Here is an 18,000-nt window from a genome sequence, read left to right as displayed (position 1 = left end):
GACCTGAGTGGCCAAAGATCAGATTTCGATGAGAGGAATCAAAAATAACTTCAAATCTCAAAAGCCGCATTTGTATTCACGACTAGCTTTCTACGCCATTAAAGCCGCTGAGGGTCAAATTTTTCCAGAAATCTTTATTCGTCTCTCTGTTGAAAACGATGGCTTTCTTTATTTACAAAAAAGGTAGAATAGCTGAATAATACATAGGGGGCCTGAGTCTTGAGGCTTTGGTGGAGAATAAATATGTTTCTAGTTAAGTTCCAGGTTTAACATTCGCCTCTGTGACTCAAAGGAGCAGAGTTTATCACATGCTCGGGTCACACGGCATCCCAGATAAACAAGAAGCAGAGGTTTTGTCAAGAGGAGAGGGGGAAGGGGAAGAGATATCTAGAGTTTTTTAGCTCCTCGGGTAGAACATGGCATATTTGGAGGTCCGGAAGCCGAGCAGGTCCCTCATCTCGTTGCGAAACTTGGAGAGGTCTTGACGCAGGTCGTTCAGATTTTCCACCGTGGCCTGGTCTGTGCTCTGCATCTTCTGCCGCGTGGAGGTCAAGTAGCGGTGAACCAGGCAACACATGATTTTCTGGTAGTTCTCATCTCGCTTCTGCTTCAAGTTCTTCCACTCCTGGATGGAAAGACGAATTCAGATTGCTAACAAAGTATTGCAGAAAGCATAAATAGCTTTCCAAATAGAAAAATCAAATCACAAACATGCACCGGCAGTCATCCTCCCACTACAATTTAATGTGTGATTCATTTTTCATACCTTGAGGCTGTTCTGTCTCTTCACCTTGCCCTTCGAGGTGTGTGAACAGATCCACTTCCTCATGCTGGTCACCAGGTAGCAGACAGTCTTTGGAGAGGGGATGATATTGAACGGCGGAGGCAGGGTACACTTGTCGTCAAAGTAGCTAAGCCACAGTTTGGCGCGAGCGAACTTCCACTCCTTATCCTCGTGATTCTACAGAAGCCCGAAAGCCAACAAATACACTGAGAACGCAGGAATGTGAGAATGAACTTTCACACACTGTTCTCCAATTAGAGAGGAATCTTGAACATGCAAAAGTTGTTTTTCTTAGCATAATCAAAATCGAACCCGGTGTTCAAAGGAAGGAGAAAACGTGCAGCAGAGTTCCGAAAGAACGCAATTTAACATCTGTGCAACGTTTCAGGGTGAATGAGAGAAATCTAAAAAATCTAATCTAAAAACAGATCAAACTTTGGCTTCCAAGTTGAACTCAAATTACCCTTGACGGCACTGAGAAACAAAGCCATTCTGTGCCGAGAGTTGTTTATACTTACAGCAATTTGTCTGAAGCTTTTATGGAGCATGGCCACCAGCAGCTTGGTCAGCACAATAACCACCACAATGTTGTATGTGCCTATGATCATGGCGCCCACAAACGAGCGAAGCTCCTCTGTGTAGGTGATGCGGGTGACGAAGAGCGCAACGTGTGCCAGGGAGAAGATGTACCAGAATAAGGCATAGCAGGTCCCCATAAACCTGTGAAACGGGAAAAAGCTGGTGTATGTCAGCGTGCATTTAGGCAACATATCTATCAGCTGCATTTGAAAAACTTTTGACTTTATCCGCTGCATTTATACAGCCCCATACAGAATCTCTAACATCTCTCAACAAGCATTCTGAACATCTATCATCGTCATCATCGATCTCCACATTGACAGACTGAGGTTGGCCCATACGTGTGGAATGCATCATTGCTCTGTTGCTGGCAGAATATGCCCGCGCAGTCCTTGGGTGGGATATTCTTGTCCGGGTCTTTCCGGTCCTTTCCATAAAGCTGGGTGAGTCCAATGGTGAAGGAGAATAACACCAGCAGGAAGAGGCCCAAAAACTTTCCAAACTCCTGCAGCATCTGACCCATGGAAATCTGGCGAAAATGCAATATTTGTTAATCCTGTGCCGCTTGATCTGATCTAATCAAGTAGACATTTTTCTCTGTTTTTCATGGTCGGTTTTCTGCCAGCAATCCCAGTAATCCTAATTAACCACAAAGAGGGCCAGCTGAGGTCAGATTTGACACCTGACAGGATGTTTGCCTGATCCTTACAGAATTTGATTTCTTACTAATTGAGAGGTTCACGCAGTAAAGGTAGAACATTATCTTTGCCTCAATATTTTTAGCATGCATATCAAATTCACCTTTAGTCATACATTTGGATGTGATGTGGCCTGGAGGGTTGATATAACTTGATTTAATGAACAAGGTTTTCTTTTTACTCTTATTCAGTAGCTTTTGTGTACTTTTTGAGAATTAGCATTAGCATTACTCCAGAAACAAGCTAACAGACAATTTTCCCAACAGACTTAACTTGTAACTTAACTGCAACTTGTAGCAGGAAACCCAGTTAAATATTTTAGAAATAACAATGGAAATATTTCATTAAAGTCGTCTGGTCAGCTGTGTTATATATTAAAACAACATTACTATTTGTGACACCTGTGCGTTTCCTGCTGTGATAAATGTGCAGTGAAAAAGCTCCATCAACATCTGCATTAACTGCATAAAGTTGAAAACGTGACATTATATTACCTAAATATTTACGACCAGGCTAACTTACTTAATATTAGTAAAGAAAGATTGTAACAATATTGTTTTAGACCATGTAATCGTAGTTGTTGCTGGCTAGTCTGTAGCTAGCAGTTAGCTCATATGTACGTCACTTTGGATAAAAGCATCTGCCAAATGACAAATTGTAATTGTAGTTTAGTAGCCTTTTAGCTGAGCAAGGAAACATCAGAGTGGCCTCGTTGTGATTAAATTACAAGATGGACATTCTTACTTTGGTGCTGATATCTGAAGTACATTTATGTTTAGCTATATTCAGGCTTACTTTGGTAAAATTTGTCACATTTCAGGCTTCTTTCCTCAACCTTTGCACCATTTTTTCTTTCTAAATCTCTAAAACTTAAGCAAGGTAGCTGTATTTCTGCCTGAGTGAGATGTTCTGGCACTCTTTCAACACTTATACTGTGTAGGCAAACTTTCCACCACTTGTAGCTAGTTTTAGCCTCATGTACTTGTTAAGCAGTGACCCCCTGAGAAAGTGGAAAAAGTAACATGTACTCTGGCAGCTGTGGCGCTCTCACCCTACCTGAGGGAAGACAGACAAACATGGAATAAGCCAAAAAAGAGGACTAGAAGACAGAGAAAGTCTTCTCAGACCATTGGAAACTCACTATTTATAGACCTGTGTGGCTCATCTGTATACTAGGACCTAGAGATGCTCAAACAAGGTCAGAACACACTCGCCCTTGCAAAACACACACACAGTGAGCAGTGTGAGGGATGACCGCTCTCCCCCCACCTCAAGGTGCACGGCGACGGGGGTGTTTGCACTGAAACCCAGGCAGCTTGTTTGAGGGGAGAGGCTGGTCTATTAGGTTGATTCATTCTCTTGTCATGTTTAAATCCCCCCGGTGTATTCCTCTGCCACTTTGTACACGTCTGATTTAGGGGCTGAGGGTGTTTTTTGCTTGGACAGCCTGACAGGTAGCCCAACTTAGTTACTGTACAAACAGAGCAGGAATGCAGCAGGTCAAGAGCTCTTCACCTTGACTGGAGGGGGTCTAATGCATTTAAGATCCCTCAAATGCACGTGCAGGTAAACAAATTCTCTCTATTAAATAACCCCAAAAAGGCAAATACCAAAAAATAATTTGCCAGCAAAGCATACAGTGCTGGTGTTGCATTTTATTCTTATGAGACGTCACTGGATGTCAAGAAACTCTGTACTTCCAGCATTTGCTATTTAACTGTTTACCTTCATTTTAATTATTTAAATAGATTTTACAATTCTCTGTAAAGCACTGTGACATTTGCAGTTGTACGATGTCCCGTTAAATATATTCACATGACTTGTGATTAATTTAAGCAGAGGGCAAAATCTTTTGTTTACCAAGATGTTCCTGGAACTGACTCAACACTGTTTCCAATTTCTTTTCAGTTTTTTTTCCAACTTTCAGTCTCTTTGTGCAGAGCACTGTGGGACCACCAACACCGCATTTTGAAAACAAGCAAATTCAGCATGCATATTGACAAGTCTCTAAATATTTCACACTTTTACAGGGTCACCACACGACAACGGATACTCCAAATCAGACTAGAATTTATATATAGTCTGGAACTGGGACACAACTTGTGTCTTTTTCTCTCAAACACATTCATACATGCCTCCTGGTGTGCATCAGTTACGTGGGAGGTTAACAGTGTCACTGAGGTTAAGTCTAGGCCATGAGTGAGCTCACTGTATGCACAACTGGTGATAGCAGACGCACACAGACACACACTCACCAACTCAGTCACTCTTTCCAACCTCAGTGGGGGGCACTACCCGGTAGAAATGTGAGCTGGCCTCTTCAGGAAGGACAGAATCAAAGAAACTTGCATTACCGCAACCCATATATTACTGCCTCACTGCCTGTGTGTGCTGGAGCTCGTCTGAGGGCAGCTGCATTGCACGTTCACATATCACAGGAGTGTGGAAATGTGTGGGCGCGCGTGCATTAGTAAGGAGGTGTGTCTGCCATGTGAGTGTGAGTGCGGCCATGAACACACAGCCACATCTCTTTCCAAAGCTAATAATTTTTCCATCCTGCCAAGCCAGACAGTGATGTCACAAAGTGACTGAGCGAGAAAGAAGGGAGAGAGGAAAGAAGAGAGAGAGAGGCAGAAAGATGGAGGAGATTTTAGCTGAAAAACGCTCAATAACAATCCACAGGGCACCCTCAGTGTTTTATAAGTCAACCGCAAACAGCACCTCGGCTTAATGACAGGAAGGCATCCCTACAAATAGCCTGACCTCACTGCATACCTTTATGTAATAAAGTCACACACAGGGGAATAGTGAAATTCTGCCAGCACAAAGTCAGACACTGGCTGGCTTTACAGTCTCTCTCTCTGCCAGCTGGCTGGACGATACACAATATCATGATGCGATAAAATGGGACACCTATGGCCCTGAGATTGTTGAGGAGTAGAAAATATGCAAACCAGATTGTTGGCTTGTCTGGGAAGCTGGAAAATAATGACATAACAGAATGCTTTTGGCCAAGTTGTAAAACAAGGTGATCCATAACGTTTTTGACGTTTTTGTCTGCCTCAAATTGCTCGGAATGAAGATATGAAACCTGCACGGCTTTAAGGAATATTCAGCATTTACACAGGAAGATGGCGAATCTTCTGCCATCAGAGAAAGTACAGAACAAACAAAAGCTCCCTGGAACAGTAACGTTTAGGAATAAGGACAGAAAATGTCTCGCTGAAATATGTGAAACAGTTAAACGTGGGGCTCCAAACGAAAGAAGGATCAAATAAGATGTGAAAAACACACACACACACACACACACACACACACACACACACACACACACACACACACACACACATATTACTGCACTATTCTACTTATGCACCACAGAAATGTCCATTTTTGTCAGAGTAAATGTTTATAAATTTGATTTATTTTGTGTTGTGTAAGAGGCATAAAGCAGATCAGCACAGCTGCATTACTAAACATTTCCATAACCTTTGGAGAGAAACAAGTGAAGAGATTCTGAAGACGCATCATGTCTGCTAATTCTGAATGACAGTGCCAGCTAAGACTGAGGGTTAATCAAGCCCATCCAATGCAGCTTTTCCAGGATTTAGAAAATCAGGCTGATGCCCATGCATTTCTCAAACTGAACCGAAGCAGCATTGAAATCATTTTAAAAGCTGTTTTCTTAGAGATAAAATAAATTCAAAAAGAGCAGAAACTTGTTAAAAAGTTTTCAAATGCCTCGGACTATGAAGCACGTAATGACTTTATTTTTCCCTTTTCATCACTTGTGGCCAAATTTCCTCTTAAGATGGCGATGGATCAGACTTGCTGTATGTGCCAGATTGTGATAGAAATCGATGCTGGATCCAGTGAAAATGTGCTGTGGGTGTGTGGAGTCAGCTCCTCCGGCTTTAAATATGCAGCCTAAACTGAAGTCAGCTTGAGAAATCAATTTGTGCAATCTGAACGGCTCTCATTCATGTAGATGACAGAAATGATGATAGCAGCGCGGTCACGCATATGGCATCTAAGCTGCAAAGCTTCATGATGCTGCGTTGGGTTTATGATGAGCATATTATCACAGCAGAACGCATTCGTCTGCTGCCTCAGTTCGCTGTGCTTATCCTTAATGCTTATGATGATAGCCAGGATACTGCTGAGCACAGCTGGTGCGATGTTTAGTGTGGGCTCATCCTTGAGCGTTCACACTTCACTGTGAGAGGACGAGAGTGGGTGGTGTATGTGTGTGTGTGTGTGTGTGTGTGTGTGTGTGTGTATGTGTGTGTGGTGGGGTTAGATAGGACGACAGAAAGGGAAGTGGTTTTGCAATCATTACATAAGAATTTTGTCATTCTTTCTCTCATCCAAAGTGTTTTACAGAAACGACTGGATACGTGAGCTCAAACTTCCGCTGGGATCACACTCAAGTCTCGGCCGGCTCTGGCTGGAATCAAAAGCTCTGAAAACGTGGAGCTACTGAGCTCACAGGTGCTTTCAGTGCGTGTCACAAGTGTTTTTTTTCCTACCTGAAGCGGCCCCAGTATGGAGCTGGTGGTGTACATGAAGAAGAGTCGCAGGTAACTTAGAACGTTAGCAAACGCAAACAGGCCCTCCGCCACCAAGATGGGATGGAAGGCATCCCAGTTCTTCCTCTCTGTGTCCTCCACATTCTTGAACTGAGGAACAAGCAATCACATTCAGAAACAGCACTGACGCAGTCTGTCAGTGTGATACTAACCTACTCTACTTTGCATTTAATTCACAAACAAAGCATGGCTTGCTATTTCTTGGCAGAACTGGTTGATACTGGCTACTAGCTAACTAGCTCATACTCTGAGGTTCCCTGTTTCAAACTAGGGACTCACAGAGGATCTAATTTCTGCCCCTGGAGACCCCAAACAATGAATATTTTACATCTCTTCCTGCTTGCTAGCTGCTGATTGGCTGATCACACCTGATATAACTAGGCCTAATGACTGCCTCAATGAGCAGAGGTCCAAATATTCGATGCAATGAACGGTGCTTTTTAATGAAATTAGGTAAGCTTTAGTCAGTAATGCAAATCAGAGTTACTGCAGCTTCCATTGCATATTCAGTGGACCTACATACTCATGGTCCACCCACACGGATGATTTCTCTTATTTTGCCTGATTCGACCTCTTTCTGAACACAGTGTGGGTGTGTATAGACTGTGCCTGACTGGCATCTCTCTCAATCTCCTGTATTACCGGTTAAGGTGGGAAAAATGACACCTTGAGTTGAACAACTGAAAACACTGGTGTGGGTGCGTTGAGCTGTTAATTTACTGAATGATGAACTACTAATGAAATAAATGAACTTAGCCATCTTTCAACCTTTCAAGCCAACAGCACTGAAGATTATCTGCAGCTATCTAGACTCGAAATCTAAAGAGTGTGTGTGTAATGTGTGTGTACCTTGCTGTGAGCGACGATCTTGAGGGCAAAGGTGGCGAGGTAAAGGGAATTCATCACGAAGCTCAGCTGGTTCCTCGACTCCTCCAGGAAGTCTTCCAGCCCCTCGTACCACAGACGCTTCACATCCGACCACACCATCCCTACAGGAGAGCAGGAATTCCCCATCACCACACGCATATATACACACCAGTGGAAAAAAAAGGCATTTTGCTGTCATCCCCAGAGACCAGGGCGAACAGGAATGTGTGAAACACAGATAATTGGAGATTGCTGTGTTGAAAAAGTGACATCTGTAGGATTTAGGGAGGTGAGTGGAATTTAATAAAGAGTGTTTGCGTCTGTTTGTGTCCAAGTGGAATGTCATCCATTCTACATGTACAGTAATAAAATGAAGACTGAGAGCTGGACTCCAGCTGCAAATCAAGGCAGAGTGACACGTCCTCCGCATGCCTGGATTCAGACACGATTTCATGAGAATGAACCGGATTGATCGGTCATTGGTTTCCATGGTTTCATCACAAAGTCGACAGAAATCACAGAAAATGTGTCACACATGAATTGTTTGCCTCTGAATAAGTTAGTAGGATCTTTATCATTTAGTGGTTGAATTTGATATCTAATGCAGAAATCAAGTACATGTACTCAAGTATTGTTTGAGGTACTTATGCTTTAATTGAGTATTTCCATTTCCTGCTACTTTATAGGGTTCGGCTTCTAGTTCTCCTCTAATATCATTCAGAGATGCATCTTATACTTTACTTTAATAACATATATTACTCTAAAATGGGCCATTATGCATAATACTTTAAGATTTTGTACTTCAAGTATATTGTCATGTTAATACTTTATACTAATTCTAATACTAAATGCAGGACTTTTACTTGCAACAGAGTGTTTCTGTACCGTTGTACTGCTACTTTTACTCAACTAAAAAGATCTGAGTACTTCCTCCACTAATAGAGAGGTGCATTAACACACAAAGACGCACACATGTGTACAGACGCTTTCACAATTTCAGCATCTGATTTCCCCATTACTGTGAGGCATCTGGCTCGGGGGAAGGCAGGGTGGAGAGAGCAGGAGTGAGAGAAAGGGAGAACAATGAAAAGCAGAAGGAATGAAAAGCTGCTGTTTGACGTGTGACTGTTGTCTGCACACATGCAGCAAAATATTCAATCTTTAATGGCTCCTTTGCACATCCTGATAACATTTGTATTCAAAGTCTCACTCGTGTTATTTAACTGGTCTTGCAGAGACCCTGGAGTGTGAAATATGCACCACTGCACCACACCTTGCAGTAAAGCTGCTTTGCAATGAGGCAGCTATTAAGAAAAAAAACTGCTGAAGTTATAAAAATTGATCTTTGATGCTGCTATTTTGCAGTGCTTCAGGAATCTTTCCCCCTCTAGTGGGCTATGTGAGCCCATGGAAAAACCCATTGCACTTCTGTCTAATGACTCAACTACTGATCTCAATGCTGCAATATACTGAATAAATGGGAAATTACCCCACGACCATCTTCATAACATTGAATAGTAGAAGTCAATTGCTTCTATATCCTTTCATAACCTGTCAGGTGCAGTTATTGGGATGATGTAGCAACCCGGTGATGACAGCCAGACCAATGAGCTGTGGTTATGATGCTTTGTGACCGGTGGAGAGGGGTAGGATGCTGCAACCATGAGACAAATATCTGTGCTGAGAAGGCAGGGCCATTAAAGCAATTGAATGATCATGCTAATGGTTTCTTGGCAGAAGAGGAAGGTGGAGAAGCACCAGTCCCCAGAGAGAAAGACAGGGTCAATTTCTAACTGTCACCATCGAACCTCATCTGAGCCAGCCTCATCTGAGCCCGTACAGTTTGTGCACATGTGTTGGTCCTCGTGCAGATATGTGTTTGCATGTATGTGGGCTGAGTCCAGCACTCAGATGGGTCACGAGGGAGACAGAAGAAGCTGCGGTTCCTTTCTATAGAGCTCAATTAGAAGCAGGACTGACAGATTTAATCCAGTCAAGCCAGGCTTTCTGTCATTTAGTATAGAAAGAGCTGTTTGTCATGTTATGCCTGATAGGATTAAGGATACAGGATACTGGACTTCAGACAGACGTAATAGGAATCTCTCGTTTTCACTCCAATTTGCAATGTTTTTCTATTAAATTCTGGTTCATATGATTGAATTCTTACTCTTTTTTATTTATACTGCATCCAGTAGGAGATGATTGATTATTCAATTATAGAAAATAGCCCTCCAGACTCTGAAATATATATTAATGTTGCAACATACATGATGCCCCCCTACACACAGCAGACATACAGTTGAGGTGGGGTAAAAAAGCTGACCTATGATCCAGAGGATGAGCAGGTAATCTATCATCTCCAGCGCAGGGCCCATGGTGTTTTTCTTGCCTTCATTGTAGACCAGAGAGTACAGGTTGAGCAGCAGGAGGAAGGTGAAGTAGGAGGCGCTGTGGATGATGAACTTGACGAAGGGCGTGTGGATGATCTGGCCCACACGGGAGCGCGGCACGAGAAGGTAGCAGAAAGAAAGCAGCGGCCAAAGCATCGCCACGGACAGCACCGTGGCCATCTTTAGACAGGTGTGCTTGCGCCGGTAGCTGGCCGTCTCTCCAAACCAGACGGTGTTGAGGAACTGTTGACAGTTGGACTGAGCCACAAACTGTAAGGTGGGCGTCAGGAGAGAATGAGGTGAGGACATCACGAATGAGCAAATCCTGTTCATTTTTATGTCAATCACTTGAAATTCATTAGCATAAAGGAATGGTGACAAAACAACACGATCCAAGTTAATTTAAGTAGAATCCAGTGACATGAAAGCACAAACTGAACATAAATATACTGCGTGACATGTTCAACGTACAGCTGCCCTGTTAGAAAAACCAGCATAGACCAGCATTGATGGATTGATGCTGGTTTAGCTGATGAGTCTACATAGCTATGCTGGTACACCAGCATGGTGTTGCTAATAACACTGGTGGACCAGCATGTTGTTGCTAGTGATGCTGGTGAACCAGCATCACAACACAACATATGCTGGTTATACCAGCTACTAGCCACTGCTAGCTGCTAGCCACCAGCAAAACCAGCATGGGGTATGCTGGTTATACCAGCATATGTTGTGTTTTGATGCTGGTTCACAACATATCAATGTTCTCTCTGCAATACTCAACCATCCATCTTCTATGCCGCTTATCCCTTTCGGGGTCGCGGGGGGCCGGAGCCTATCTTGGCTGTCAACGGGCGGGAGGCGGGGTACACCCTGGACCATTCACACTCACACTCACACCTAGGGGCAATTTAGAGTCACCAATCAACCTAATGAGCATGTTTTTGGTCTGTGGGAGGAAGCCAGAGTGCCCGGTGAGAACCCACGCATGCACGGGAAGAACATGCAAACTTCATACAGAAAGGCCTGACCCGGGAATCGAACCGGCGACCTTCTTGCTTTGAGGCACGCGCACTACCTGCTGTGCTACCGTGCAGCCCGCAATACCCAACCACAAACTCTAAATAAGAAGGACTGAAGGAGTATTTCTCGCCTGTGCAGCCTTAAGAGGTGTTCTTTCTCCAGCAGGAAACAAAGGCATGCCACTAGCTGTACTGTGATCTATGAGTCAAACCGTTCACACGGAGACATCCCAGCTGTAAATTGCCCCACAGCTTCAAACTTCCAGCCTTAGTTTGTCTTTAACTGCTGTTGCCTAGAGGAAGTACTTGATCCTGCCAAACTCATCTCTCACAAAGACAAGCACATGGTGTGCTGGAGCAGATGGGTCCCACATATACTCCAGCAAATCATTAATAATGGTTAGTGTTGTTATTTTCTCTCTTCTAATCTGTGGATAGTTGTTGAATTAAATGATCAAGTAACATTTCCTGAATATTGCACATTGGCCTGCTACTGATGGTGTCAGAAGCCGCTGACTTTGCTCGCCTAACCTCTTTTTGGTTGTACTTGATGGCAAGCTTGAGTCGACTGAGATTCATGCGCTCCTCCAGTAAGCCTCTCTTGTCGACGTGATCCTCGCTGGATGTGTGGTTGAGAATCACTTCGAGCTCTCGAGAGTTTCGAGCCTGAGCCAGCAGGTCCTTGGCAAACATCTTACACTGCTTCGCCAGCTCCTCATAGTCGTTCCTGGAGTACGGAAATTAGATCCAATCAGACCACATGAAAGATTTTGATTCTTATCTGTTCCTGGTTACACAGGAAAGGGCTTTGCAATATCACTGTGTACGTACATGTGTTTGTGCACGTGCAACACGATTCTCCGTCTTCATGTGCAGAGAAAGTCAATGAAAGTGCTCTGACATGATGTGCAGCCATTAGCAATCCTACCTGAACTCCACCTCAACCAGGCTGAGCTCCTTGAGGTCTGTACTCAGCTCAAAGGCCCTGAGTATGGGATCCTCCTCAGTCAGCATGATCAGAGAGGGGCTGGCCAGACAGCGGTAAATGTCCAGGCGGAACCTGATTCGGAAAGACCACGTCGGATGAGGAAAAAATGTGAAAATTCAAGCACAGAAAAAGAGCTGCACAGATGAGAATAAAAGGAAATCTAGAATATTCAGCCTTGTACTGTAGCTGCTTTATTTGTACCTGCTTTGACCTCTTATGCTGTTTGCCAGCCAAACTGCAGACTGATTCATTTAGCTCACTGTGTGGGAAGCTACACTGCCCTGCACAGAGAATAAAAATGTCCAGCAGAAGAGACCAGCAAAATCTCATCTGCAAGGCTGAGATGGTATCAGAAAGCAAGAATCACTACTGGTTTTGTAGCTTTCCCTTAAAATCGAGCTTGTAGAGATTTTATAGCTCAGAGTAAAAGCATCACTTATTTGAACAAATGAATATACTAATACTGGCAAACCAAATACTGCCTCTCCATAGACAGATAAGTAGAGCTTGGCAGTAACAGAGAGCATTAGGACTGTGGGGCTGAGAGAGTACTGTAAGCATGGTACTGCCAAAAGTGCATATAATATGGCATCATCAAAACAAGGCGGTGCAACGTTTCACCTTTCCTGAACACTTTGCTTGACGCACCGATTGATTTATAGCTGTTTTAAAGCTCCCACATACCAGAGCATGGCCAAAACGATCATGGTGTACACTAACGCAGTCATCATCTGGAAGACAAAAGTGGTGTCGACCAGTCCAAGTTACAGTAATTTAGTGCAACACTAGCCTGGTTTAGATCAGTGGGAGTTTAATGCGTCCAACTGGGGAAAGCCAACAGTGTTTATACTACTACATTTCCCACCCACTAGATCACTGAGGTGGCATGTGTTGTACCTGGAGTGTCGTAAGCTGTCTTTCTTGTTTTTAGCGTTGCAGAGCGTGCACTCGCAGCCTACAGCATGGGGCCGGGGCAGCGAGATGTCCTGTTTCAGCAGCATGGTCAGGATCTCGTAGTTGTTCCTGTGGGCCGCCAGGATGACCGGAGCCACGTCCATGGTGGTGGAATACTCAGGGTTCTGAATCCTCTGCATCAGTTTCTGAAAAGAAAATAGGAGTATATGGATAAAAATATAAAATACGCCGCAGAAATTATAAGAAAGGATTGTTTATATCCTCCTGCTCTTTGCATCTACAGTGTTTATTTTGATTTACAAGCTGTAATGAGAGGGGACTCACAGCAATGGAGGGCTTGGAAGATCGCCTCGGCCTGTGGTTGAGGAGGATATCCACAGCTCCCACCACCTCAGAGTCTATGGCCACCAACAAGGCGTCTGTCGCCTACACAGAAGCAACATTTCTGAAGCTCTCAAACAGCAGATCACAAGCCGAAACAAGACGCGCAGCAACAGTTAACTAATAAGCGTGTGTGTGTGTTTACTACCTGGCAGCCATGTTCAAGAAGAAGCTGCAGGATGTCCAGATTCTCGTTCTCGATAGTGATGGTGACGGCATCTCGGCCCAGCACGTCTACGCAGTTGATGTTGAGCTCGCCGTGCCGGTTCTCTTCGAGCAGCTTCTTCACCATGTAGTAGTCGCCTGAGAAGCACGTCGAAGACAAGACAGATCTATAAAAGCCGGGGCTATTATCTGTGCATGGCGCCAGAGAGACCCACACGGCTTCGGACAGCACACTCTCAGAGCAGGCTCGGCTCCAGCAGCTCTCTTAACCTCAGTCGTGTATAACAATAACATCTCCCTCAAAGGACAATTTCTGTTGCCGAGCCTTGTTTGGAGAGACTTTATATGGTCACAGTTGCTGGCCTGTGCACCTCAAACAACCTCAGCCTGTACAATGTTTTAACTTATCAATGAAACATTCTCCTCCCATGTGACCAGATGCCTCTTTGCTGTTTTACTCTGCATCTTGTGCAGCTTCCCTTCAGTTCAGTCACTTTCCTTCTTAGGAGCTGAGAAAAGTGAGCAGACCAGGGACAGAAACTTACAGAAGGAGCAGAGTTTCAACTAAATATATCTTAACCCCTGTGGGCAAATTTCCAGTAGCCAACATGTAGGCAGCTGTGAGAGGTATTCACTGAAAAAAAAAGTGGATTGACTGTGCAGTTTGCTGCTGGAAATCCATCAAGCTGTTACCTACAGCACATGTCAGCCAGCTCATTTCAGGCAAAATGCCAACACTAACAAGAGCTTTTCCATGGTCTTACACGCATCATATTGAGCGTAAAAAACGATGAGCATGGGGTTGCGTCTACTTTGGAAGAGGAAAATAACAACAAACCTTTCTCGCACGCCAGCAAGAAGAGCTTCTCGTCCAGCGTAGTTTCCTCTTTCACCTCTCTCACGTCTTTCAAGGCCAGAAATTTATCCGGAGAGGAGGCGTCCGTGCCCTGGTACAGAGCTGCCATTACGACGGAGAGCGAGTACGGCCAAACACTGATGCGCATCCCACTAGAAACCGGCGACCATTACACAAGAAAGCCCGTCATATGGGGTGACATTAGAGCGATCCTTATTTTTGTTGTCGTTTTGGCGGCAGGGGCTCAAAGCGTCACGAGACTAAAAGAAAAATCATCAACTGTTGTTATCGCCGTCGCATCTCTGCTGCGACCGCTTGCGCGCTGCTGCTGGCTGGAAAAAACCTCCTTCAGTCTTTTTTTCCGCACTAAACGGCTTCAAACGTCGGGTGCGCACATGTAAGAGGCGGCTGCGGTCCCACAAAACGACGCGGTCATCTCCCTCGGCGTGTTTACGCGCACCATCTTCTCGCATCGCAGGCTCCTGGGATCTTTCTGGTCCTGATGCTGCTGACGAGGCGCCTACTGCGCATGTGTTTCCTGCTCCACCTGCTCGCTCATTTCGCAGGCGCAAAGCTTGATGGTTACGTAAGAGGGCAATTGAGTGCAGCTTTGTTCGGCGCGTATGTGTGTATATATGCGCGGAGCTGAGGTGTCTTCATACAACAAAATACATACGTTTTAAAGAAAGTTAAAACAGAATTTGATTTATTTTAACCACCCTGTGAGTTTGGATACATGTGCTGACAGCACTGAGCATCATGATTCAGAGTAGGCCCATATTGAAATATATTTTAATAGTACAGCTCAAGGAAGTCTGCATGCATAATGTGATAAAGACAGTAAATCACACCTGTGGTCTGTGCACGGTGGTGTGTGTTCCTCTGTTTAGTGGACGGGCTACCTCCAGCAGAAATATGAGCATGTAATGTGTTTGGACATGCATGGGTGAAATTTTTACTGCATATGAATAATGGAAAGAGAGGGAGAGATATGTGGGTTTGTGTATAGCCAGTGGGCCGCGAGGGAACACGTATGGGAGATAAACACAGCTGTCCTGGTTCTGATGGCCAAATCCACGCATATCAAAGTCAGTCTGTGACACTTATGTAATCAGAGAACACTAAACACTGACAGAGAAATGGAGAAACTGATAATAGAGAAAGTAAAGTAAATGTACAGTTCATAATATTTCACATTTGAGTAAAAGAGAGAGGCCAACCATTCTGTGCTGTATGTACTCAAAGGCAGTGAAGCAATATACTCCAGTTTGACAAGGAAAATGGTAAGAAATCAGATGAGTGCAATGGGCCTTTTTATCACAGCAGACATTTTGATTTGTTATAATAAAATCACAGGCACTACTGATAACACTAGCAATGGCTCAATTGTCCCAATAAGGTCATAGTAGACAACTGAATTTGGATTTGGACCAGCATGTGCAATATCAGGATCCTGAAACTAAATCATTAATTTCATTATTTACAACTGAGCCTTTCCTGCTGTTTGATGTCAAAATGTTTTTTGTGGAAAAGGCCTGCTGAGGAATTGTTTCAGTCACACAGCTGTTCAAGCGATTGGCAACGCTGAATGGGAATAAGAACTCAAATTTCCTTATAAGTCTGTAAATGTAGTCTAAAATATAACAATTAATGCAGAGTTAGATTTAATAGGCTGTTGCTTTACCTAATCATACATTTACATGTTGGCTACTGTACAGTTAAAAGGGAGAAAGAGTTTTGCTGTGTAACAAAAACAATAGATATCAATAATCTGTGCTATTTGAATTAATTACTCACTCACTCGGTCACTCTCAAGGCTAATGAGGTGTCTCATCCACCTGAAAAAGCCCACACAAAATATTATAAATAAGAGTTCAGAGAGCTCAAAACAGTGCATGTGGAGTCAAACCTGGAGCCAAACATTCATAGGGGAGCTGTTCAGTTTTGTGAGTGTTTTAAAATAAGCTTCCCCCCATCCACTCCATTTCTAAGCAATTATATTTACAAGTGGAGAAAGGGGTCCTGTAGCTGCACTTTATTATAATACAAAATCCCATAACAGCTCTCGGTTAATCAACTGAACTAAATTAGAAAGGAACAAAACATGATGCACAGTGTGGGTGGGAAACACAGGCTGTTGTTTGCTGCTAGATGCAGGAATTCACTGCACCACCTTATGTTTTCAGCAAGGAAAAGAAAGGAAGATATTAAAATTACATTTGTGACTAACGATAACCCCCCAAATGCTTCATTTTGATTATTTCCTACTGCCCAGCTAACACTTTTACCAGTTGTCCAACAGGCGTAAATGTGGATCAAACAGAACATTTAAATAAATGAGGAATAAATGCTTTGGGATTGTAAAATAATTCTATTTTTATGTCCAGAATTTTTAGGGCAAAACAGAGAAAAGTCTGTTCCTTTGTCTTGACCGGGACCGTTGTTCTCCAGCAGATGGCAGTCTGCACAAAGGTTTTGTATTGTCAACAGCCGCATTGGAAGAGCACTACAAAATGAGAAGCTACGGGATAGAAAGATCAGCACACATATTACAGAGCATAGAGAGTAACTATTCACTGCATGGTCCCATAATCCAACCTAGACCAAAGCTTTTTCTCTAAAGCACTTACAGAATACACAGCTTTACTTGATGTGTCATAGATGTCCTCTTAAAAAATAAGGCTGTACTGTTGCACATATACTGTTTAGGGTCATATACAAGCAGATCTATTACAGCTAAATAGCAAAAAACGATTATGATGGTACAATAATATATAAGGTAAGTATGATAAGGTCACAATAAAATCCCCAAACACTGCTATAAAATCACTAAATCCCAATCTGGATATGGAGATTTCTCATCAGGGGTCAAAGGGCCCACCCCTCTCCTCCCCGTCTTTTGTGCCGTTCAGTTGTGCCGGGCTGTAATCCCAAACTGGCAAGCCTCTTAGGAAAGATGATTTTCAATCTGCAGAGCATGTGGTTTCCTCTGTCCGAACACATGGCCTTACAGCTTCCCAGGACTTGTCAGCTCCTGGGGAACAGCTGTCAGATGTCAGATTTCAGCTGATTCCACTTGAGAGGAGTGTCAGTCATTGTTGCAGACTGTTTTCAATACATTGAATGAAAAAACAAAAACACAGCAATATTCCTTTAGACTGCTGTACGAATTCATCTTTATTTATTTTCATCATCAGAAACAAGGTCTATTGTATATTTTGCTGCATTGTGTGCATGACACTTTTAATTAATAAAAAAGTGATAATAATTAATAATGCTTTTTTTGCTTAAGGGATGGGAGCTGCTGTTTTCTGATAGATCTGGCCTACCCTCTTGAGGCTGTAGTGGGAAAGACAAATACATTTAGTCGGAAATATTGATTGTTCTCTGTAGTTACACCCTATGGAGAAAACACAGGCCTATATAATAGGAATGTGAAGACAGGACTCTTAATAGAAACTTAACAACTGCTGAAAGGCGGTGTTAGAGACAATGGGGGATTTGTGGCGTTGTGCAGGGAAACCATCAAAATCCTGCGGAGCTCTTGCACCTTGTTTGGTGTGCAGCTTTGTGTCTCACCCAGCAGGGTGGAGCACGGTTACAATGATGCAGACAGCGAGGTAAACCTCTCCGAAACATAACAACAGCATCATTTCCCACAGTCTACCATTGCTGCGATCTGTGGGAGCCACAAGCCAGCCTGTGACGAGACAAACGTGCAGCGGGTCCAATGGCGTGGCTCGCTGACGCACGACGCCACAATGCGGGC

General features: G+C 43.6%; 1 protein-coding gene across 1 annotated transcript; it reads right to left on the bottom strand.

Moving 5' to 3' along the window:
- Nucleotides 1–105: 105 nt before the first annotated feature.
- On the bottom strand, nucleotides 106–14,764 carry trpc1 (transient receptor potential cation channel, subfamily C, member 1). Its single transcript, XM_070985682.1, has 13 exons — nucleotides 14,214–14,764; nucleotides 13,359–13,513; nucleotides 13,154–13,255; nucleotides 12,812–13,014; nucleotides 11,855–11,986; nucleotides 11,458–11,653; nucleotides 9,841–10,177; nucleotides 7,500–7,639; nucleotides 6,591–6,740; nucleotides 1,705–1,892; nucleotides 1,303–1,504; nucleotides 767–961; nucleotides 106–625 (listed from the first exon to the last, which is right to left on the bottom strand). Exons 1-13 carry the CDS (start codon nucleotides 14,377–14,379, stop codon nucleotides 398–400), a joined length of 2,394 nt encoding a protein of 797 aa, XP_070841783.1. The 5' UTR covers nucleotides 14,380–14,764; the 3' UTR covers nucleotides 106–397.
- Between the last annotated feature and the right edge of the window lie 3,236 nt (nucleotides 14,765–18,000).

Source organism: Chaetodon trifascialis, chromosome 18, assembly GCF_039877785.1.
Source record: "Chaetodon trifascialis isolate fChaTrf1 chromosome 18, fChaTrf1.hap1, whole genome shotgun sequence".
Lineage (NCBI taxonomy): Eukaryota > Metazoa > Chordata > Actinopteri > Chaetodontiformes > Chaetodontidae > Chaetodon > Chaetodon trifascialis.
This window is presented reverse-complemented; position numbering and strand designations above follow the sequence as displayed.

Excerpts from the sequence above, each read along its gene's own strand:
- trpc1 (XM_070985682.1), bottom strand. The coding sequence starts at position 14,379 with ATGCGCATCAGTGTTTGGCCGTACTCGCTCTCCGTCGTAATGGCAGCT. Across the intron at positions 11,654-11,854 it reads CTGGTTGAGGTGGAGTTCAG|GAACGACTATGAGGAGCTGG; the intron begins GTAGGATTGCTA and ends TCCGTACTCCAG. Across the intron at positions 6,741-7,499 it reads AGATCGTCGCTCACAGCAAG|TTCAAGAATGTGGAGGACAC; the intron begins GTACACACACAT and ends CTTGTTCCTCAG.